We start from the raw sequence: 24,840 nt of genomic DNA on the forward strand, positions 1-24,840 counted from the left end.
CTGCCATAGTAAAATCACAGCATTTTCAGCGGTCTGCAAATTGCTAATTAGCTCATGTTGTAGATACACAGAAGGCTAGTGCAGTTGAGCAAAACCTGGGAGAAAACCTTCATTGACAAAGAGAAGTTGAAGAAATTACAAATGATGAAGTGATGAGATCACCGAGAAAGTGGTGGGAGGAGGCGGAGCAAGAGAGAGAGGGAGAGAGAGAGATGGGGGAAGGGGGGCAGATCTATTTATTCTTTTATAGTGTCTATATGAACAAGAAACAGAGAAGCATGCCAAAGGCTCCATTGAAGAAATGTTAACAAACACAAACAGACGCACACAACAAACAGAAACTAACCATCATGGGAGCAGCGGCCTTCATCTTGTAGTCGATGTCCATGTCAGTGACGTCCTTGACCTTGCGGTTGACGGAGGCGGAGAGCAGCAGCTGGCTGTCCTTGTCCTTGGGGTCCTTGCCCAGGATGACCTTGACCTCGCCTTCCGTGCGCTTCTTCTTGTGGTCGAAGTCTAGGCTTGTCTGCACGTTCCACTCGGGATTGCGCTTGAAGTCCACAGAGCTGTACACAGTCAGGTTTTAACATGCTGAATTTGTTGTGATGTGTCTTCGATTTGTTGCTTCAAAACAAGGTTTTCAAACTGGATATTCATGGTTGACTGTAAAATCTACGCCGAACATTATATACTCCACCTGTGTTTTACTCAAAAGATAGCCATACTCAAGCACACGGCAAAGCTTTCGAGATTTGTTTGTGTGTCAACAAAGCGCATTATAATGGGTTTTTTTTTCAAGACAGTTAGGATTCTGTGTCGGATTTTCAAGTTCCAATAAGAGTACGTTGAATGTCTTGACCTACTCTAATACCACATCAAATCTTCAGCAACAACTAACGGAGAAAACGGCAACCCTGTAGTGTCAAGCTTTGTGAAATGAGAAAGCAGCCACTCACGATGTGAGGGTGTACTTCTTGAAGGCGGACGTGCTCTTGTTGCTGAATTTGCCGTTGACAGTGATGCGGTCGCGGCCCACGCGGTAGACGTTGTAGTCCACGGTCAGCTTGGTGGAGAGGGCGTCGGCGACGTTGAGGAAACCGCTGGCCTTGCCCGTGAAGGGCTTGGACTTGAGGCGCAGGTTGAGGTTGTACTTGGTGGCCTTCTTGCGCTCTTTTCTGATCAGGTCCACTGTAAGACAGGCATGTATCATACAGTGCACGTGATGCATTTAAAGGAGAGTGTTATGCTGGGTTTTTGATTTTAGATATAAATCAGTCTGGCAACACGCGACACTGACTCAGAAAGTCCCTATTAATGACATACTTACACCCACACAATCTAGATACACTCACGTCTATAATTCTAAACACTTCTTCGTACATTCTTCAGGGTGATGTCGGACAACACTACTTCTCTACAATCAACACTATCGGATTTCGGAATTGTCCCGCCCCCCTTACCCTCCTCTTCGCAATGAACGTAAACCAGTTTTAGCGAATAAAACTTCGGACAGGCTACAATCAACACCCATAATCTAACAACACTCACACGCTCACCAACACCAACACTATCCACCACTCACGTTTCAGGTTGGTAGGTCTGTCTATGAAGTCAGGGTGATGTCGAACCACAAGTCTTATCTACACTCAACACCATCACTCTCACACACCCTGACCAACACCAACACTCTCCAACACTCACGTTTCAGGTTGGTAGATCTGTCTATGAAGTCAGGGTGATGTCGAACCACAAGTCTTATCAACACTCAACACCATCACTCTCACACACCCTGACCAACACCAACACTCTCCAACACTCACGTTTCAGGTTGGTAGATCTGTCTATGAAGTCAGGGTGATGTCGAACCACAAGTCTTATCTACACTCAACACCATCACTCTCACACACCCTGACCAACACCAACACTCTCAAACACTCACGTTTCAGGTTGGCAGGCTTGTCCATGAAGTCAGGGGCAGTGAGGGTGATGTCGGAGCGGAGCATCTTGTTCTGTCTGAAGTCAGCAGACCCCTCCAGCTTCAGCACGTCTCCCTTGGGCGTTGTGACGACGATGACGGGGGAGAACTGGGCCTGCAGGTTCTTGCCTGAGCGGATGCTGTGGATGCTGCCGGCCTGGGCGGACCAGGTCTCTTTGCCGTAACGGACTGAACCGCTCACCTTCTTCTCCTTCTGGTTGTTCACGTAGGAGGCTGGAAACAGAGCAAGGGAGATGCGTTATGGTGATGTCAAACCTACTACGTTGTGAAGTCGTTTATGGAGCTATTGTGGTTATAGTGCGAACTGTGTGTTTCTGACTGTTCCTTAGATTAATCAATTAATCTGCAAACTCTTGGAAGGTCTCTTTACATGTCTTTTTACGTATTGCAATATACCCTCTGAAAGTAAAAAGGTAGTGGTGCTCTGATGATACATGAAAGAGGCAACCTAAAGAACATCACGCATACGTTTGAAGGTACATGTACTTCTTCCAGAGATCGCTGTCGATAAATTTACAAACAGGAATGTTTCGGCCTCCAACTTCCGGTAATCTTGATCACTTTTGCAGAGCGTATTCTGCCACAACAATGAAACTTATACTACAACGACGGCGACTGGATTTGTCAAAGTTAACCGTACCTTGCACCTGGACGGGCTTCTCAGTGGCCCCGTTGAGGTTGAGGTCAGAGTTCATGCTCTTGCCGCGCATATCCATGGTAACGCTACCGATCATGGTGATCTTCTCAGCACCAGGACGACGGATCTCCACCAGGGGTGTGAGGACCATGAGCTTTTGGTCCTTCTGGTCGTCCACCTTGATCTCTGTCGTCACGGAGTAGACCTTGTCGTCATCGACATCCAGCCTGCCGGTCAGACTCTTCATGCCTTCTTCGTTCATCATGGAACCTGGGTCAGAAGAATAAGATAAGATTTATTTTTTTAAAATTAGATGAGCCTGATCGAGCTGTCTGACATGTCCATTTTTACATTTAGTCAAGTTTTGACTAAATGTTTTAACATAGAGGGGGGAATCGAGACGAGGGTCGTGGTGTATGTGTGTGTGTCTGTCTGTGTGTGTGTGTAGAGCGATTCAGACTAAACTACTGGGCCGATTTTTATGAAATTTGACATGAGAGTTCCTGGGTATGATATCCCCGGACGTTTTTTTCATTTTTTCGATAAATACCTTTGATGACGTCATATCCGGCTTTTTGTAAAAGTTGAGGCGGCACTGTCACACCCTCATTTTTCAATCAAATTGATTGAAATTTTGGCAAAGCAATCTTCGACGAAGCCCGGGGTTTGGTATTGCATTTCATCTTGGTGGCTTAAAAACTAATGAGTGAGTTTGGTCATTAAAAATCGGAAACTTGTAATTAAAATTATTTTTTTATTAAACGATCCAAAAACAATTTCATCTTATTCTTCGTCATTTTCTGATTCCAAAAACATATACATATGTTATATTTGGATTAAAAACAAGCTCTGAAAATTAAAAATATACAAATTATAATCAAAATTAAATTTCCAAAATCGTTTTAAAAACTATTTCATCTTATTCCTTGTCGGTTCCTGATTCCCAAAACATATAGATATGATATGTTTGGATTAAAAACACGCTCAGAAAGTTAAAACGAAGAGAGGTACAGTAAAGCGTGCTATGAAGCACAGCGCAATCGCTACCGCGCCAAACAGGCTCGTCACTTTCACTGCCTTTTGCACTAGCGGCTGACTACGTTCAGTTTCATTCTGTGAGTTCCACAGCTTGACTAAATGTAGTAATTTCGCCTTACGCGACTTGTTATGCTTACAGAAAGATAAAATAAATCCAAAAACAAAGAGACTGCCAACGTTCCAAAATTCAGAATATTATTATACTATTGTTGTCAATAACAACGTTCCAACAACTTACCTTTCTTGTTTGTTTTTTGATTACAGAAAGATAGAAATTGTCTCTTTGCAACAAATTGCATACATCAGGGGCGCAAACATAAAGGACAAAATTAAAATGAATAATTAAAGGCACCTTCTTATGCATTTAAACTGATGCAGGCAAGTTTTTTCTCACCCCCACCCCCCGCTCCCCAACTACTTCCGCACAGCGGTGAATAGTATTCAAACGAAGCTTTCAAGAAAGGCAGGATCTGTCATCTGGGTTCAGTTACAACACAGTTATTCCAGATAAGTCTGATCAGTGTCAGTGACACCGTCTGTCACGTTGATAAAAAGAGTAGTAACACAACAGCCAAGCCTTCTCCTGCCATAAGATGAATACATTTGTCCTCTTCTGATTCTACGCCTGTCAAGATGAGAAGCATTTACCTTTAAGTGCAGCCTTCTTCCACGGAGAGGCGAAGGAGATCTCAGCCTGGTTTTTGGGGTAGTCGATCATCATGTCGAAGGACACAGCGCGCACAACACTGGAGCCGGGGGTGTCGAATGACAGCTGAGCGATGCTCTGCCTCTTGTTCTGCACGTGAACAACGGTGTTAAAATCAACAGTCGATAACACCGGTGACAGCCTGGAGAAGTCAGAGCACTGTGAAAAAGCATGGGATGTGCATTTGTGGAAGCTAGTGTTGTATCCTATTCGTATAGGAGTCTGGAGCTATAGTGTGAGAGCGTAGGGAAGAGGTGGAAAGACAGAAAGAACGAGAGAGAGAGGAGAGACAGAGACAAAGAGAGGGATATAGACAGACAGGCAGTAAGACAGGAATAGAAAAAGACAGAGAGAGAGAGAAAAATAGAGAGAGGGAGGGAGAGAGAGAGAGAGAGAGAGAGAGAGAGAGAGAGAGAGAGAGAGAGAGAGAGAGAGAGAGAGAGAGAGAACGCGATAGGAAAAAAGGGAAAGGAAGGGAAAAAGAGAGACACTTCCAGAAAAGGAGACATACACGCACACGCACACGCACACGCGCAGCCGGGCCGTTGAAAGACAAAGAAATAAAAAGGAAATGCACAAAAAAGACAGTTATCGACAAGGAATCACACACAGGCTGGGTCAGATGTTAGAAAAACCCAGACGGCAAAATCACTAACCTCTACTCTCTTGGCCAGGACCTTGTAGCCAGAGTGAGAATCCCTCTTGTGAAGAACCAGGCTGACACTGGAAGGTCCGGTCAGGGGGAAGTAAGGGCCAGCACTCAGCATGGAGGCGTTGGGGAACTGGAGTTGTCCGCACAGTTCAAGGCCGCTGATCTTGGAGCCAATGCTTCCGGTGCAGATCTCGAATTCCTTCCGGTTGCCAGTGATCATCTTCTGCTCGCTTTCTGCCTTGTTGTGCAGGATGAAAAACTTGGTTCTGTGGATCAATTAATCAATCAATCAATCAATCAATCAATCAATCAATCATTGTGTACGGAGTCATTGAAACCATCAGGACTTGGTTTAAACTTCGTTGTGTCAGGTAAGTAAAGTTCTGTCTGTTATGTCATGCCCAAAAAAATTCACAAACAGACTTGACTGTAATTTCTCAAAAGAGAGGTTCTTTCTTTCTTTATTTGGTGTTTAACGTCGTTTTCAACCGTTCAAGGTTATATCGCGACGGGAAAAGAGAGGTGTTCTTTTTGCTTTTACAGATTTGTCTCTTTTTTTTCATTCTTTTTTTTCCTCTCCATCACTGCATTTTGTTTCCGTCATACCCTTTATATTTTCCCGTTACATTGTGTGTGTATATACATTGTCTTTATATAAGTTTCCTTATTTTTAAAAAGCTTGCCAGTTGCTGTCTGTCACTGTGTTTTATTTGTTTGTTTTATGTCTTTTTGTTGTTGTTTTTTAGTATTTCATTTTGTTGGTGGTTGTTGTTTTTCTAACTTAGATTGTGTGTGTCCCCAAAGCGATTCTCCAAAAACGACAAACTTTCGGTTAAGCCTCGACAGAAGAACAACAAAACGCTCTCAGCCTGACCTGACGTCGAGGATGTCCAAGCGGTCATCAGGCATGTCGACCTGCACGCTGAGCACTCGGCCCCTGTCCAGCTCCACACGGCCCTTGACCGCCATGCTAGAGTGGACAGAGCCGCTGACCTTCAGTCCGGTACGTGTGACCAGTGCGTCCACCGACATCTCGCCGTCAATGTTCACTGCGCCGCTGTGGACACAGGGACAGAATAAAGTATAGAAAGAAAGCCAGAAAGGCAGACAGACAGACAGAATGACAGAGCGGGGCAGACAAAAGCAGACAAAGAAACAGACAAGAAAATACAACAAGTCGCGTAAGGCGAAATTACTACATTTAGTCAAGCTGTGGAACTCACAGAATGAAATTGAACGTAGTCCGCCGCTAGTGCAAAAGGCAGTAAAAGTGACGAGCCTGTTTGGCGCTGTAGTGATTTCGATGTGCTGCATATCACGCTTTTCTGTACCTCTCTTCGTTTTAACTTTCTGAGCGTGTTTTTAATCCAAACATATCATATCTATATGTTTTTGGAATCAGGAACCGACAAGGAATAAGACGAAATTGTTTTTAAATCGATTTCGAAAATTTAATTTTGATCATATTTTATATTTTTAATTTTCAGAGCTTATTTGTAATCCAAATATAACATATTTATATGTTTTTGGAATTTGAAAATGACGAAGAATAAGATGAAATTGTTTTTGGATCGTTTAATAAAAAAATAATTTTAATTACAAGTTTCCGATTTTTAATGACCAAACTCACTCATTAGTTTTTAAGCCACCAAGCTGAAATGCAATACCGAACCCCGGCCTTCGTCGAAGATTGCTTTACGAAAATTTCAATCAATTTGATTGAAAAATGAGGGTGCGACAGTGCCGCCTCAACTTTTACAAAAAGCCGGATATGACGTCATCAAAGGTATTTATCGAAAAAATGAAAAAAACGTCCGGGGATATCATTCCCAGGAACTCTCATGTCAAATTTCATAAAGATCGGTCTAGTAGTTTAGTCTGAATCGCTCTACACACACACACACACACACACACACACACACACACACACACACACACACACACACACACACACACACACACACACATACACCACGACCCTCGTCTCGATTCCCCCTCTATGTTAAAACATTTAGTCAAAACTTGACTAAATGAAAAAAGGATAGTCTATAGGCCTCAACCAATCTGGTGTCTGGTAAAAAAAAACAGATATCAAACAAAATCAAACGTATTCGAGTATGGTAAAAACAAATTGTAAATGTCAAACAGCTTAATGTTTTTCGAATTGTACACACAACGAGAATGCAAACAGAAATAGATCAATAAAAACCTTTGGACAGGTACAAACAGACATGCAGACAAAATGAGAGAAAGTATACAACTGAGGACCATGCGACAGAACTACACACAAACCGCATCCACCCACACACTAAACTGCACACTAACCTGGGTCTGATTTCTCCACACACTAAACTGCACACTAACCTGGGTCTGATTTCTCCATCCACCCACACACTAAACTGCACACTAACCTGGATCTGATTTCTCCACACACTAAACTGCACACTAACCTGGGTCTGATTTCTCCTTCCACCCACACACTAAACTGCACACTAAACTGGGTCTGATTTCTCCATCCACACACTAAACTGCACACTAACCTGGGTCTGATTTCTCCATTAACACACTAAACTGCACACTAACCTGGGTCTGATTTCTCCATCCACCCATCCACTAAACTGCACACTAACCTGGGTCTGATTTCTCCATCCACCCATCCATTAAACTGCACACTAACCTGGGTCTGATTTCTCCATCCACCCACACACTAAACTGCACACTAACCTGGGTCTGATTTCTCCATCCACCCATCCACTAAACTGCACACTAACCTGGGTCTGATTTCTCCATCCACCCACACACTAAACTGCACACTAACCTGGGTCTGATTTCTCCATCCACACACTAAACTGCACACTAACCTGGGTCTGATTTCTCCATCCACCCATCAAACTGCACACTAACCTGGGTCTGATTTCTCCATCCACCCAAACACTAAACTGCACACTAACCTGGGTCTGATTTCTCCATCCACCCATCCACTAAACTGCACACTAACCTGGGTCTGATTTCTCCATCCACCCACACACTAAACTGCACACTAACCTGGGTCTGATTTCTCCATCCACCCATCCACTAAACTGCACACTAACCTGGGTCTGATTTCTCCATCCACCCATCCACTAAACTGCACACTAACCTGGGTCTGATTTCTCCATCCACCCATCCATTAAACTGCACACTAACCTGGGTCTGATTTCTCCATCCACCCACACACTAAACTGCACACTAACCTGGGTCTGATTTCTCCATCCACCCACACACTAAACTGCACACTAACCTGGGTCTGACTTCTCCATCCACACACTAAACTGCACACTAACCTGGGTCTGATTTCTCCATCCACCCATCCACTAAACTGCACACTAACCTGGGTCTGATTTCTCCATCCACACACTAAACTGCACACTAACCTGGGTCTGATTTCTCCATCCACCCACACACTAAACTGCACACTAACCTGGGTCTGATTTCTCCATCCACCCACACACTAAACTGCACACTAACCTGGGTCTGATTTCTCCATCCACCCAAACACTAAACTGCACACTAACCTGGGTCTGATTTCTCCATCCACCCATCCACTAAACTGCACACTAACCTGGGTCTGATTTCTCCATCCACCCACACACTAAACTGCACACTGATTTCTCCATCCACCCATCCACTAAACTGCACACTAACCTGGGTCTGATTTCTCCATCCACCCATCAAACTGCACACTAACCTGGGTCTGATTTCTCCATCCACCCATCCATTAAACTGCACACTAACCTGGGTCTGATTTCTCCATCCACCCACACACTAAACTGCACACTAACCTGGGTCTGATTTCTCCATCCACCCACACACTAAACTGCACACTAACCTGGGTCTGACTTCTCCATCCACACACTAAACTGCACACTAACCTGGGTCTGATTTCTCCATCCACCCATCCACTAAACTGCACACTAACCTGGGTCTGATTTCTCCATCCACACACTAAACTGCACACTAACCTGGGTCTGATTTCTCCATCCACACACTAAACTGCACACTAACCTGGGTCTGATTTCTCCATCCACACACTAAACTGCACACTAACCTGGGTCTGATTTCTCCATTCACGGAGAGGCTGCGAGGACTCTTGGAGACCTTACGCAGGTCCATGCTGCCCGAAGCCTTGATGTCCACAACGGCTGTACCGTTCACCGACAGCGTCAGGGGCAGACCCGAGATGGTGGGCACTGTGATGCTGCTGTCCAGGAACTGTAAATATAGTACAGTGGAAAAAGTGTTTAGTCTGAGAGATAGGAGTTATGGTAAACGTTGGTCATGTCATATCAGCTTAGCCAATGACTTAAATAACGCAAAGGGAGTGTTTTACAAGGATTAAGTGGAGATTAACTCTGCATGGGTTGTTTTTTCCAAAGACTCTTGTGCATAATTTGAAATTAGTGACCACTTTCTGTCATATATATGTAATTAACTTAGACTGCCAATGTTTTGACCTCTGCCAGACAGTTTCCAAGCTAACTCATAACATGACATCTTCCGTCGCTCAGCAGTACGTTTTAACTTCAGTCAGCTGGAAAGTCACATACATTTTCAATTATCTAGCTAAGTTTCAAATTATTAAACCCCGAAACAAAGATGCAGTGTTGCTGTTTACGGCCCTACTATTTTGTTTGTAAATACTCGTATTTGTCAGCCTTGGTCCGTAATTGTTGCATGCTCATATCATGACAACTGCCGTTCGAAATGGCACAGGAGTTAAGATTTGTTGGGGCGCGGCGGTTAATGTAAGATCATAAACCTCAGCAGCACAGCCTGATTGCCAACTGACCTGGATACTCTGCGTGAAGGTGTAGTCGTGGTTCTCCGAGAGATTGATGAGGAAGTCGAGCAGGTTGAAGGTCTTGCCTGACGTCAGGGAATCCATGCCCTGGAAGCGGCTGTACGCCAGCTCGTTCCCGAAGACACGGGCAAAGCCGGAGCCCTTCAGCTCGTCCACGTTCTTCTGATCACGAACAAGAGAAGACAGATGTTCAGTGTTTAGTTTAAACGATGGCCAAGGCAAGTAAAGGACTCTATCATTTTCAGTCATATAATTTGCTTCGAGTTCAACGGTTACCTACCAATGCCAAGCCTACTCGACATATCATGATGAATTTCATTATTCAAAATAATGATGCCTACATGAAGGTTTTCTCAAATAGTTGTCACATGTTTTGTTTGTTTCTCTGTTCTTAGATATGCTCCATGGACTTATAAATCCTTTTCTGCATTACAAAATGTACCAATTATTGCTATGGTCACCGACAACAATACTAACTAATTACATTTTTGGAGGCTTCATTAGATTTAGTCAAGTTTTGACTAAATATTTTAACATCGAGGGGGAATCGAAACGAGGGTCGTGGTGTATGTGCGTGTGTGTGTGTGTGTGTGTGTGTGTGTGTGTCTGTGTGTGTGTGTGTGTGTGTGTGTGTAGAGCGATTCAGACTAAACTACTGGACCGATCTTTATGAAATTTGACATGAGAGTTCCTGGGTATGAAATCCCCATACGTTTTTTTCATTTTTTTGATAAATGTCTTTGATGACGTCATATCCGGCTTTTCGTGAAAGTTGAGGCGGCACTGTCACGCCCTCATTTTTCAACCAAATTGGTTGAAATTTTGGTCAAGTAATCTTCGACGAAGCCCGGACTTCGGTATTGCATTTCAGCTTGGTGGCTTAAAAATTAATTAATGACTTTGGTCATTAAAAATCTGAAAATTGTAAAAAAAAATAAAAATTTATAAAACGATCCAAACTTACGTTTATCTTATTCTCCATCATTTGCTGATTCCAAAAACATATAAATATGTTATATTCGGATTAAAAACAAGCTCTGAAAATTAAATATATAAAAATTATTATCAAAATTAAATTGTCCAAATCAATTTAAAAACACTTTCATCTTATTCCTTGTCGGTTCCTGATTCCAAAAACATATAGATATGATATGTTTGGATTAAAAACACGCTCAGAAAGTTAAAACAAAGAGAGGTACAGAAAAGCGTGCTATCCTTCTTAGCGCAACTACTACCCCGCTCTTCTTGTCAATTTCACTGCCTTTGCCATGAGCGGTGGACTGACGATGCTACGAGTATACGGTCTTGCTGAAAAATGGCATTGCGTTCAGTTTCATTCTGTGAGTTCGACAGCTACTTGACTAAATATTGTATTTTCGCCTTACACGACTTGTTTTTTATCACATCGCTATACTAAACCAACCGAACTGCTCGAGCAATAAGGTCTCACCTTGGCAGACTTGTCCTTGCCATCACCAAAGATGTTGGCCTGCAGGGTCTCGATGAGGTAGTCCACGCCTTCCAGACGGCCTCCGATCTCCAGCAGGTTGACGGAATGGCCGAACAGGTCGAAGGTCAGGTTGGCCGACACGGAGCGGGGGAGGGGGGACTCGGCTGACCAGATGACGTCACTCTCGGCCTGCAGCCCGCTGTTGATCATCCTGAGGAAGGCGGACTTTTCGTAGTTGCGGGAGAACTTGAGCGGGTTGAGGTCGAACAGCTTCTTCATCTGAATGTCCTGCAGCATCTGCTTGACCTCCTGTTTCAGAGGACTGGACGTCTCCTTCAGGTTGGACAGGTGAGACCAGATGAACGAGCCCACCTGTGAAAGGACAGAAGAGAATGAGAGAGTGGTTTTCTCTTCACTGTTTTTATTCGAGACCAATGAGCGTATTGATGTCAAAGAAGTTCACTTGATGGAGTGAAGGAGTAAACAATAAAACCTAGAAAATCTGCTTCAGAGTATGTGCATGCTTTCATACGGGTGTTGTGGGTTTTTTTTAATGCTGGACGAGAAGAACTAAGATTTAAGCTGAGTACTAAAATGGGAGAGATTAGAGACATCGTTTCGGTCAATTTGAAAAGAAAACATACAACTATTTAAACGATCTAAATTACCCCTTTGTCCAAAACCAAACCCAAAGACCTGTTAAAACAATAAAACAATAACACAATAGTGAAATTCGTGAATTTCTCCTAACCTGTGAATCATCGGCTTCATCCTCAATGATGACCTGGATCTGGGTCATGAGGTCAGGGGTCGGGCAGGTCATGAGCTGGAGGTAGGCGGCGATACGGATCTCAGAGTCCTCGCTCTTGTCCTTCACAACTCTCGTCAGGTGGCGCTTCTGTTCAACGAAGCATCGTTAATATTTATTAGAACTCGAAGCATTGTTCTTGATCACCTTCTGCTTGTACGTGTCAAAGTACAGTTTATATATTTGGCTTACTTGCTTTAATCTCAGAGCTCTCGAAGTCGAAGAGGAATGAGAGAAAAGGTCTGGCTATACAAACGCATCTGCTATGCATCGCAACAGTAAACGAAATGATAAAGCAATAAAACTCGAAGAAGACAGTAATACAACAAAGTGACTATCTTAATTACCACACTTACACTATACCAGCATGCTCAGTAAGTAAAATAGTTGTGTCAGAGAATGTAAAAAGACAGTCAAACAAAAATACTACAAAAACAGACAGACAATCACAAAGACATATTTATCATAATTAGAGTACTTACATCAGCATCACAGGGCATGCGGCGGAAAGCCTGAGCAGCGGCCACCCGTACCTCCATGGGCACCCGGTAGTGCAGACAGGTGTTAAGGGTGTCCACTGCACCGGACTGGCCAGCGTTGCCGATAGCACGCAGAGCGGTCAGGATCTGCAAGATACAGAGCACACACAGAAAGTGAGAAAAACTGGCCATTTGAATGTAGCGAAATACTAAGACTCGTTCGCAGGGATAAGCTAATCAGCCCAATTAAGACCTTCCTCTCTTAAAGAGTGGAGTTGAATGTGAGAATAAAAATTGCAGGTAGAAATGAAACATATTGTTATGAAACGAAAGAAACACTGGCATAAGCATCAATGTAATGAAAGAAGGAAACAATCCTTCTATCACTAATGAATTAATTTAAATAGTCTGTCGTCATATCAGAAGTTAAACTGCAAAGAATGCTTCAAAGTGAAATATGGATCTACAGCTCAAATCCACTGAGTCCCTTTCCGTTGCTTGACCACGACTAAGTAAACAAATACTTCTCTTGACCCTCCCTTCCAAAGTATATTTCCGACGTTAAAAGCGAAACAAATATCAAAATGACGCCAGAACGAGGTCTGTGTACCTGACTAAACCATACACGCATTGGAAAATAACTTAGTGTCGGTATCGTATGTGATTAACTATCAATAAAAAGTTATATCTGCACCTTGCATCAATCTCACTATAACCATCCCCATCTTCACCACAACTCACAGTCTTGATGTTGCCGTCGGTGACGTAGCAACGGCCGATGGTGTCCTTCAGGCTCTGAACGATGTTGTCCACAGCAAGGCTGCTGCATTCCGTCTTCTGGCAGCGGTTGTGCACCATGGAGGACACGGCCAGCATGGCTCTCAGCTTGAGACTGTCGCTCTTCAGGAGTTCCTGGTGAAGGCGTTAACTCCGATTAGTGTGGGTGTAAGAGGGGGGGACCACGGGCGGGGACGGGGGAGTCGTGCTAGGTAGGGTGGACTAGGGAACGGTGTCTTTAATTACCAGTGAAGCTATAATTTATGGCCATTTTTCTTGGCACCTGAGAGATTTACAAGATTGAACAAGCCACTTTCATCTTCAAGTCTATGACTTCTTAGCGATCTAATCACGTGACCATCAAACCTACCTGGGCAGACTCGATCATCTCAGCAGTGGGCTGGGGGATGAAGGCGAGCGAGGCGATCCAGAGGTCAGCCTCCATGCCTGTGATGTCACCGTTGACCAGCAGTTCCTTCATCATGTCCACTGTCGCGCTGCTGCCAGCCATGGGCAGGGCGTCCAGGAAGAACTTCCTGCAATTGGCACAGATGGAGAAAAAGATACAGACACAGATAGAGACACTGTTGTTGTAGATTTTCTGTTTATTTTTGTTTTTGTTTTGTCGATAACCTTTTAAGTATCCAAAATAACCTTACAGCTAAGACAACAAAATGCAGTCAGCTATATCGTGTTTTATTCCGTTTTCGCAGATTTCTGTGTATAACAGTTAGTTAGTTATTTGTTTGTTTGTGTAGATGTGTGTGTATTATTTTGTGTGTGCTTGCCCTCACTTTGTCCTTTTGTTGTTCATGCTGCAGATCTGGCTACCCTGCAGCTGCTGGTAAATGTCCCGGATGTTGGAGCGGTCCAGTTTCTGCACAGCGCCTACCAATTGGGAGAAGACACGTGGCACTTCCGGTTGCACGCCCTTGACGGAAATTTCACACAGCGTCTTCAGCAGTTTCTCTGTGCGCATGCGCGCCTCGTTGCTGTCTTTCAGGCTGTAGCCGTGGTCAAAGGTCATTTCCGCTCTCGACTGGACCCAGCCTGAAACAGTACATGAACAAGAACTGTTACGAGACGTATTTCGAAGTAACTGTTCGCCAACTACATCGAATAATAAAAATAACATTCTCGCTCACAACAAGGGGATGCAGAGAAGAATAACAACATGGTGCTTACAAAATTTGGAGCGCAAGGATTCCTCTTGCACCGTGAGATCTTTTGTCGAATACTCAAGTCTGCTTATTCTGTTCTTGTCGGCGTTTTAGCAACGAAAATTAAAATAAAACGCGAGAGGGTGTTGCCTTTTGGTGTACAACTATTTCAACAGAATTCCACTACAAGGATGAAAGGCAAAGAAAAGATGAATGACGAAGCAGGTGAAGAGTTTTTCTCTTACGATGTGTGTCAAAGGAGACACGTGAGAACAGGACCGAGGTGCACGACAAAGTTACCACCCAAACGGGAGCCCTCCGCAGTAGTATTGGATTGGTTAAAACTGAGATTTGTTGTGATTTCAACGAGTCAGACCCCGCGCACAGTTTCTTCTCTCCCATTTTGGTGGCACCCACATTCGGTTCATGCACCTGAGCCCTGGCTGTCGTTCGATGCCCACCTATTTCAACGGACTTTCTCTAACAGGAAAACATGTTAAGAAGTGTTGCATAAGGAAACGAGCTCTTCCTTTACCATGCATGTAAAAGCAGACGCTTACCCTTCCTAGCGCTGATGCCGGACTTCTGGGTCTTGAAGGTCATGCTCTGCTGCACAGTGGTGAGGGCGCCGCTGCCCTCTGAGGAGAAGGGCCTGAAGAGATGTTTCTCTGTGCACACGCTGCGCTGGATCACGCCCTTGGACACCTCCTGCTTGCAAGCGTGGTCGCTGCTCATCAGGGGCACGGACTGCATGTCCTGGGGAAGATGTGCATAAATCATGTTAATGTGCTGCATTTTCGTGTCCGGAAAGGCGTGTATACATTTTGCTGATGGTCTGCATCTTCGCGTATCGCTGAGTTCAATAATTATTTTTGAGACTTGCTGTAAAAATCTCTTAGTGCACTGTGATTGTTTCAATAGCGATATTGTCAGTAACCAAAAGAAAACAGGAAGTTTGACAAGGCACAATTTTCTGCGGGCGTTTTGATAACTTTTTGGACAGGTCGAGTGAGTTCTACTTTTTGTGTGTGCGACAGATGCAAAATTCGGGGGTATCGGCTGTTTTTGAACACCGTCCAATTTATTAACGATTTAATAACCCTCTACACATTGTATCGATTTAGCAATAAACATGTATGAGCTATAATTATGATTAATTTACGCTGAAGCATTTTTTTTCCATTAATTATTGGTAGCAAAATACGTACCAGAAGTCTTCATTCTCCCAAAAAATGAACATTCCCAAAGCAACTGAGTAACGTCCCCTAATATGAAACTGACCAGGTGATACTTGGATCATTTCCAAAAACTAAACTTGGCATATTATTTCTGATCTGGTATACAACTACATTATCGGGGAGACTGGTACTAAATTTACACGGTAAGAATATTTTTAACGCTTCACGTTTTCTATTCCCGTAATTGTTGCCTTGACATATATATGCAAAAATCGTTCATTTCCTGAGCCGATGCAGTCCCGTTTCATGTGTCGTCTGCTACGTTGGACAGAGTGTATTGAATCAGTCAACTTTCAAATGCTAATCTAGCTCAAAATCTGTCGGAATAACGATGACTCGTGCTTTTCTGTTAAACACCGGGTATTTAAGGCTGAACCATATATTGGTAATGTGGAGACGATAAGCTACATGTCATTATAAAATGGACGATGAAAAGAATCTTCTCAAATCGAAAGAAGGGGCATAGGCGCATATATAGGTTACACACTCCGAGTGCTGAGCCTTTGGCGAGGTAATACCTGAAAATCGACCCGAGGGAAAATATGCAAGATATTCAGGACGAGTTGTGTAAGCTATTTATCCCATTACTCCGACTTTTTCATTAAAAACACTTACTTTTTCCACTAAAACCTGCCCGTGCCTGTTTTCAGCTTGCCAAAAGCCTCCGCAGTCGAAATTCATGTCAATGAATTCATGCGCAAAGCTAGTTCCCATTTGTCAGCATAATGGACGGCGTCATTCGACTTGTATGTGGACATTCAGTCATTTATATTGCTTATAAAAAGGTCTGCTATCTGCTTTTACATTTTGAAAGTCATTTTAAAATATCCCTGTGTATATTTGACATCGGCTTTCGTTATACTCAATTCGGCATACCGGGTTTATACTTTTACCAGAATTGCGCACGATAATGGCAGCGCAACAAATTCAGTTCGGTCCGTGCTGGTTTGATCGTTGACCCAAGTCAGTTCGCATGCAGTGTTACTGTTTGTCAGTCGGGGATAGAAATGTTGGCTGTCATCGCGCTGTTCTGTTTCGGTTTTCACACGTGGATCACTTACATATTCAGTCGTCGGGTTTAGGTGAGCCAAAGCTTCAATACTTCGCCTGTTGTAGACGTTAAGCAATAAAGCTTGGAAGTTGTATGTCGGCACTGAGAATCGGTCGCGGTACATCGCTTTCTACTTTGTCCCGGTCTTGAGTTTGAACACCTAAGGTTGGATACATCTAACACCTCACATCCTCTTCTTTTCCCCATATATCTTAACTGTATCTCCAACTTCTTTTCGTCTTCTTCTTTTCATTTTGATGCCACTCCCTTATTTGTCGCTGAACCCCCCAGTTGACTCGACTCAGATTCACACCAGCCCGTCTAGCAGACGACAGTTCGAACAGTCTTGAACAGCACGGTTGCAAGCAGATTCAACTATCAATCGAAGCAATACACTTAAAACCAAAGCAAATAACCAAATGAGAAAACCTAACGTTTGATTTGACTTCATGGTGACTCTTCTGATAATTGTTTTGGCGTTGGAATGGATCTCAACGGGTTCCCAGCTACGACAACTTTTCCAGAGTTATGCACCGCAGGCATGCCTTCGACAATCGATGTCAGTTTCAGATTGAGTTTTCGAACTACCAGGTGACTGGGTTGTGTTTTGATTGCTCTCTCTCTCTCTCTCTCTCTCTCTCTCTCTCTCTCTCTCTCTCTCTCTCTCTCTTTCTCGGTATTCCACCTTCAAGCATAATCTGGCCTGCCCGAAGCCACGCATTGACATATTTAAAATTAGTCTTTCATACTCGGGAGCCTATGTCTGGAACTCCCTACCTACATGCTTAAAGGCACAGTAAGCCTCCCGTAAACCATCACAGAGCTCCCCGAGCGTCTAAATACAGTACAAGCATACTTCCATTTGAACGCTCACCGAACGGGAACATCCTGGCTGCTTTCTGTCGAGCGTGAGACATTTTCAAAGAATTTATTTTCGTAGACTTGTTCCGTTAACAACAACGGCGCCTCGTTTTTGCGCTAGACCTAACTTTTAAAATCTAAATAATAAATTGACAGCTTGTTACACAAACATTCTTTAATCATAAAAGAATTCGTTTTTCATCAAGACAAGATCAGAACAATTCGAAGTTGTGAAAGTTTAAAAAAAGAAAAGCCCGGAAGCAGGGTCACGCAAGGGTCGTAGCAGACGACGGCCGGTTTATCAGTGCAAATCGCCGTTCCTCTCAACAGTCAAAAGCCATCGCTAGAGTTCTTGTGAACCACAGCCGTTGTTTCGTGCATAAAAAAAACGTGCTATTGTAGATAAGCTCACGTCGAGTCGCATTCAAATGACTAACTATGACGACTGCATTGTGAAAAGGGAAAACTGGATCACACGGGTTCACGATGGCTCAGGGGTAAGATAAACCACGCAAAAATAAATTCTTTGAAAATTGTTCGCTCTTTACGGAGGGCACCTAGGATGTTCTCAATTGGTGAGTGTTTAAATGAAATGGTGTTTGTACTGTGTGTAAAAGCCTGACCGTATCTGTGATGGTTTACGGGAGGCTTACTCTGCCTTTAAAATCGATCAGTAACCTTAAAACATTCAAAACACATCTGCAAAAATACATTCAAACATCACTTTAATGTGATGTGCCTGGTTGCTCAAACGTATGTATGCCTTCTATCCTTCTGAAATGTGCATGTGTGTGTCTTGCGTCAACTTGGTGTGTGTTCTGATAATGTATGGTTGTATTGCCCGTATTGTGATATCTGTATATCACATGTCTGTAAAGAATGATCTTATTCTTATATTACTATTATTGCGTGTGTCTGCGTTTTCATCATAAAAAGTTTGTTCCTATGTATTCCCATTTCGATTATAACCATTTTGCTTAGATCAGGACTAGCTGTAAGAAAGGTCCTACGGACCTAATGCTATCTTTCCTGTAATAAAGTTCAAAGTTCAAAGCTCTCTCTCTCTCTCTCTCTCTCTCTCTCTCTCTCTCTCTCTCTCTCTCTCTCTCTCACGGTTCTGTGAAGATGGCTGTCTTTAGGGAGTATCGTCCCTTGATCCCACTCGCGAAACTCGTTGAACATGCCTTTGACCATGCAGTCGCTTCAGCCAGCGAAATATCTTGACTCCGCTCTTTAAATCCATGCAGAATGTGCGTATCGTATGAAGTATTCTTTATTTTCTCAATATTGACACATATAGGCCTGTACCTATACGTGATATTGACTTTGACACCACAAAATATTTCAGTCGTATGTTCAAAAAAAGTAGTCCATCTGTAAACTCTGAATATGCAGATGACCTCTATAAATTATTCAATTGTACTCTGAAATCAAAGACAATCACCAATGACAGTTGAGATCGAAACTCGGTTGTGATGGGATATCCATAATATGGTTGTGATGGAATATTCAGAATAATCACCTCCTCAGCTGACAGAGACAAAGAGGCAGGTCATGGGATAAATATATATGTTTGATGGGTTGTTGACAGACCAGCTTTTTTGTCGTCCGAGGGGGAGCATATCGTCTTTTGTTTCATATTTATTGACCAAGGCAGTCGATATGCCCCCCGAGGACCGACAAAAAAAGCTGGTCTGACAACAAACCACCAAACATCGTTTTTGTCATCATTTTGGTAGTGAGAAAATAAGATAACAATCAACACAGGGAGCCATGCTTTGAAACACGGGTTCCGTGCTGATAACCACACGAGTTCCGTGCGGTTAACCACTGGCAATCAAAGCTGGCGTGTGAAAGCAACTTTCTGTATTTTTGAGTTCAAAAAATGTTGGGATGAATATGTCAGGTTTGAGGATGCACAGTTCTCTTTGTTCATCTCGGTATTCAACTCCCTCGGCTTTCAGTTGTGAGTATTAAGCTTAGTAATCGAATGTGGAAGCTACGTTGAGTCAAAGGTCACAGAAGATTTGCGCCGTGCATGCAGCGAAGGAAAGAATCGCGATCTTGTTTCCGACTCAGTACCTCTTTGTTTTTCATTAGGCCTGTCAATCTGCTTGCTCGGCTTTGTGAGATGTTTTATCTTGTTGCTATTTTCTTTGCTTTTATCATTATTTCTTATTTGTGCTTCGTTTATCGATACAACGTCTTGTGCACGGGTCAAAATGGGTGTGTCAGGGGTCAATTGGTTTGACTTGAACTTGACGTTCGTGTTTCTCACACAAAGATACACACACTCCATGACTTTGTAAGAAGACATAACGTATCGGTAGGTTTCATTTGTTTGTGACGAATTTATTGAAGTAGTTTTGTTTTTTGTTTACTTTTGCCAGTTTTCCAGTTGGTTTTTGGAACTTTGCAAAGCAGTGTCTTGTCGTCTGTTTAGGTCTGGGGAAACGCCAATGAAAAGAGTCGAAGAATCCTCGAGCGTTTCTATTGGGTTTGCTTTTGATTATCCATGTAATAGGGCTTCCTGCCACTATGGTAACCAGGGATTTATTCCCCGGGGAACATGAGATTTATTTCCCAGGTGCTTGTGAATGAAAACTCGTGAAAATGATGACAAAATATACTCTCTCGGTGATTGTGAGTGCGCTAACAGTTTTAAGCGCATTGCCATTAGCCGATCAACTGTTTCACATCAGTCATGTGACACCTGTCCTTACTGACAATTATTATCATAATTATTTTAAGAGTAACTCACGGATGCCATCTGGTACTTGGCGGCCTGGAGACTGCCGGAGTAGCCGTGTCTGTCGGTGCAGGCCATCAGGTCCTTGGTGCGCTTGATGTTCTGGTTGCCCCAGTAACCGGCGCCCGTCACCTCGTACTTGGTCGGGCACTTGCCGGTCACGTCCACCTGATCGTCATAAGGTCAAGGTCAAGGTCAATAAGGTGCGAAGTGTGTCAACTCACTGATGATTGTGATCATAATGATGGCGAGGATGAGGATAATAGTCGTCGTCTGTTTTTGCTTTTTTTGTTTTGTTTTTTATTTGTATGTGTTTGTGTGTGTGTTTTTTGTGTTGGTACTCTCCCTTTTCTATGTTCTCTTGTAATTCAATCCTACATTCAACTTGAAAACCAAGAATTTGCTAGGATTCGACATTCACAGAGCGTTTTTGTCAGTGTGGTTGAAACTCGACATTTTGTAAATAAGAAGAAAAGAAAACCTTTGCGGGAATAAAACATCGTTAGTGTAACAAAATGAGAGCTGGAGTTCTGCAGGGCAGACGTCAGACCTCATTAGACGTTCAGAGCACTACACTACAACACTCAGAACACTGTAGATACAGCACTCAGAACACTATTGCTACACGTACACCACTCACAAAACTACACTACAACACTCACCTCTTCCACAGTCTGTTCTCCTTGCAGAGAGTCCATGGAGTTTTGCAGGGCGGACAGCAGACCTCTCTTGATGTTCAGAGCCCAGGGGTCATCTTGCGGGTCGGGGCACAGTTCTTGCACAACGCCGTCCTGGAAAGCGAACCGCAGCGGCGCAGCCTCAAGCACGCGGCGAAGTTCCGCAGCTCTGGGACTGGGCAGCAGGCGGCCGTCACGTGACGGGCTGGACTCGTCAATTCGGACATTGTTCATCTGGGAAAGGTAAGGGAGAGAATTGAGGGCTTGCATTGGTCAATGAGCTGGTTTTGTAATGTTGCTTACAGTTGCTAAGTTTTCTCTTTTAGAATCTGAGGAGCACATTTATATTAATGACAAAAAACCCCGATAGAAATATGTGAATTAGAATAGAATAAAGCATAACTAAATCAATGGATTAATAAATAATTCAGTGAGAATGAACAGATTAGCATTACTGCTAGCTTTTAGGAAAACAGCCCGGAGAAACAACAGACTAAAATATAAGCGGAGAGAGAGAGAGAGAGAGAGAGAGAGAGAGAGAGAGAGAGAGAGAGAGAGGGAGAGAGAGAGAAAAAAAGAGAAAGAGAGAGTCAATAAAGCGGAACGTGAATGCTCGCGAGCGACCCGGTCAAGGCATAGAGTGCAACTGACCACAAGGACGAAGTCACACTGGTCAATGACTTCAATGTCGGCCTGAGCGGAGATGACCAGTACGGCTTTCTCCTGAGAGGCGCTGTCCATGCTGGTGTCGGTCTGAATGGTGTAGTCGTAGGTGTAGGTCTGGCCGGGTCGGTACTGGAACTTGCTGGACGCTGTCAGGACGTGAGATTGGAGGATGTACGACACAAGGCGTGCAGCATAACACATAAGACATAAGACATAACACATACGGTGTAAGACATAAGACATAACACATACAAAAGCAAACGGCATCAGACACAAGACATACAAAAAGGTAAACGGCATCAGACAAAAGACATACAAAAAGGTAAACGGCTTGAGATACAAGACATACAAAAAGGTAAACGGCGTAAGACAAATAAGACATACAAGTTGGCATGGGACATGAGACATAAGGCTTTAAAACACAATAGGGCCTAGATACAACATTAGATACAAAGCATAAGGCTTTGTGTTTTTTTAGCGTGTACTTGTGGAGTAAATGTATATATTTTGCATTCTACGAGTACTGTTGTGAAAAAATAACTTGAAAGTTAAAAGTATACATCGAGCAGTCTTCGAGTACTGTTGTGAACAAATAATAGTGGAGTTAAAGATATACATGCGTAAACTAGTACTTGTGGGAAGAAATAACTTAGAAGATAAAGGTATAATGCATCGTACAGTCTACGTGTAATTTTTGAGTATTTTTGTGAAGAAATAACTGTGGAGTTAAAAGTATACACGATGCAGTCTACGAATACTTGTGTGAAGAAATAAGTGTGGAGTTAAAAGTATACACGATGCAGTCTACGAATACTTGTGTGAAGATGTAACTGTGGAGTTAAAAGTATACACGATGCAGTCTACGAATACTTGTGTGAAGATGTAACCGTTACTCACGTGTGCAGGTCTGGGCACAGGAGTCGCTGCGTTCCGTCATCATTCTCACGGGGCCTGCAAACACACACATTTGCATATATTTCAATTTAAGCAGAGAAGCATGCTTTGATAGTTTGTAAGTAAATTCATTAGTGAATATCGTTATTGTTTTGTTCTCAATGACAAAGAGTTAAATTCAGGAACGTTATACCAAGGGCGCATAAACTTTACACAAAACATTCATGGTATATGTTTGCAACGGGTTAAAGACGTATAGTCAATACTAGGATAATTAAAGTTACATGTATTCAAAAAGAAAGAAAGAAAGAAAGAAAAAGAAAGAAAGAAAGATAGAAAGAAATAAAGAAAGAAAAAAGAATGAGGAAAAAGACACCAGGACACACTCAAACAAACAAACAAAGAATGACAATGAAGAAATAGTAGAATACCAAGTACAGCCATAATTATAAAGAGTCATGACAGGAAAAAAGAAATAAATAAAAAAAGAAAGACAGAACGGAAGAAAGAAAGACAGTGAGAAGGAAGGAAACAAACAAGGAAAAAAAACGGAAACAACCAAGCAAGCAAAGCCAAAATATTATAAAGTCATTACATAGATAAATAAAGAAAGAGAGAAACGTGCAAAGAAACAACAAAAAACATTCACAAAAAACTTTTGACAAGAAAAAAAAATGTTAGTCACAAAATTAAACACTTCGAAAATGAATTATCCAATACTTTCATTGTTGTGCTAACAAGCGAAAGTCCACGACCGCATCCAGCATTATTTCACTCACCAGCTGCGGCGTAAGCCAGCACGGCGCAGAGGACCAAGAGTTTGGCCTCCATGGTTGTCGGTTGTCCTGCGTGGGTCCCACCTCTTCTTCTTCTGTCTGTCGTGGAGGCCTGGGGTAAAGGGGATCGCGGTCTTGCCTGCCACCTCGATCTACCCGGTCTTTTATACACCCCGGCTTGCACCCGCTTTGTTTCAAAGGTTGATGTGTGGGATGGGTGGATCGTTAAAAAAATTCTGACTGTTTTTAGTGACTAGTTTAGCGTGGTAAGTACGAACGTTCTTTGCGCTTTTCTTGACTGAAAAGTATTTGTTTAGCGCAGTTGGATGCGAAGGACTGTATTCTACGCGCTTTTCTGGACTAATTATGACCGTTAACCTAATGATCTGGATCACGAATCAGCATCGCATATTTTTGAGGCCTTGACAAGGGCTGACTGACATTGACAGTTATTTTCTAGTTGATTAGGGGTTGGACAGAGGTTTTTCTGACTGATTAGGTTTTATCTTTATCAAAGTGTAGAGGGTGTGATTGTGTGTCAGTGGATTAGAGCATTGATGCACTGGTCGAGGTGACAGAGTAAAAGTGATGATAATGCTGATGATTAAATCTCACCTACATCGCGTGCTTGACCTAAGGTCAGTCACGTCAACGACCGTTATATTTTCAGAGTTATTTATCTATTTGTTTTGTTTTGTAAGGACATGTAAAACAGTGAAGGAAATGGTACTTTCAGGAAATGACTACAGCATTTCAGCTGCTTCGTGCCAGGAGCCAAAGATAGGAAGGGGAGCAGGAGTGAAAAGAGAGGGGAGTTTAAGAGAGACAAATGACAAGTACCACGGCTTTGCTGTGAACTGTTTGTACGTTTCGATACATCGACCGACATGACAAAGTAACAAGTCGCGTAAGGCGAAAATACAACATTTAGTCAAGCCGTCGAACTCAGTTACTGAACGCAATGCAATTTTTCAGCAAGACCGTATACTCGTAGCATCGTCAGTCCACCACTCGTGGCAAAGGCAGTGAAATTGACAAGAAGAGCGGGGTAGTAGTTGCGCTGAGAAGGATAGCACGCTTTTCTGTACCTCTCTTCGTTTTAACTTTCTGAGCGTGTTTTTAGTCCAAACATATCATATCTATATGTTTTTGGAATCAGGAACCGACAAGGAATAAGATGAAAGTGTTTTTAAATCGATTTCGAAAATTTAATTTTGATCATAATTTTGATATTTTTAATTTTCAGAGCTTGTTTTTAATCCAAATATAACATATTTATATGTTTTTGGAATCAGAAAATAATGAAGAATAAGATGAACGTAAATATGGATCGTTTTATAAAAACAATATTTTTTTTTACAATTTTCAGATTTTTAATGACCAAA

The 24,840-nt window shown here is 42.8% G+C and overlaps 1 protein-coding gene across 2 annotated transcripts in view; it reads right to left on the reverse strand.

Annotated features, from left to right (window-relative positions):
• Positions 1-23,598, reverse strand: part of LOC138966324 (uncharacterized) — a 42,126-nt gene extending 18,528 nt beyond the window's left edge. For both annotated transcript variants that reach the window (XM_070338510.1, XM_070338511.1), the window contains exons 1-21: positions 23,459-23,598; positions 22,683-22,736; positions 21,771-21,931; positions 21,105-21,353; positions 20,455-20,610; positions 15,104-15,299; positions 14,178-14,433; positions 13,754-13,919; positions 13,348-13,518; positions 12,610-12,753; positions 12,071-12,217; positions 11,320-11,691; positions 9,858-10,031; positions 9,117-9,280; positions 5,904-6,086; positions 5,034-5,295; positions 4,320-4,467; positions 2,637-2,903; positions 1,940-2,209; positions 957-1,188; positions 347-566 (exon numbers count right to left, since the gene is read on the reverse strand). In XM_070338510.1, the coding sequence (XP_070194611.1) occupies positions 347-566; positions 957-1,188; positions 1,940-2,209; positions 2,637-2,903; positions 4,320-4,467; positions 5,034-5,295; positions 5,904-6,086; positions 9,117-9,280; positions 9,858-10,031; positions 11,320-11,691; positions 12,071-12,217; positions 12,610-12,753; positions 13,348-13,518; positions 13,754-13,919; positions 14,178-14,433; positions 15,104-15,299; positions 20,455-20,610; positions 21,105-21,353; positions 21,771-21,931; positions 22,683-22,736; positions 23,459-23,510 (4,044 nt within the window). In that variant the 5' untranslated portion in view covers positions 23,511-23,598. The remainder of the gene's footprint in view (positions 1-346; positions 567-956; positions 1,189-1,939; positions 2,210-2,636; positions 2,904-4,319; positions 4,468-5,033; positions 5,296-5,903; positions 6,087-9,116; positions 9,281-9,857; positions 10,032-11,319; positions 11,692-12,070; positions 12,218-12,609; positions 12,754-13,347; positions 13,519-13,753; positions 13,920-14,177; positions 14,434-15,103; positions 15,300-20,454; positions 20,611-21,104; positions 21,354-21,770; positions 21,932-22,682; positions 22,737-23,458) is intronic.
• Positions 23,599-24,840: the final 1,242 nt, after the last annotated feature.

This window comes from Littorina saxatilis, linkage group LG5 (genome assembly GCF_037325665.1).
Source record: "Littorina saxatilis isolate snail1 linkage group LG5, US_GU_Lsax_2.0, whole genome shotgun sequence".
Lineage (NCBI taxonomy): Eukaryota > Metazoa > Mollusca > Gastropoda > Littorinimorpha > Littorinidae > Littorina > Littorina saxatilis.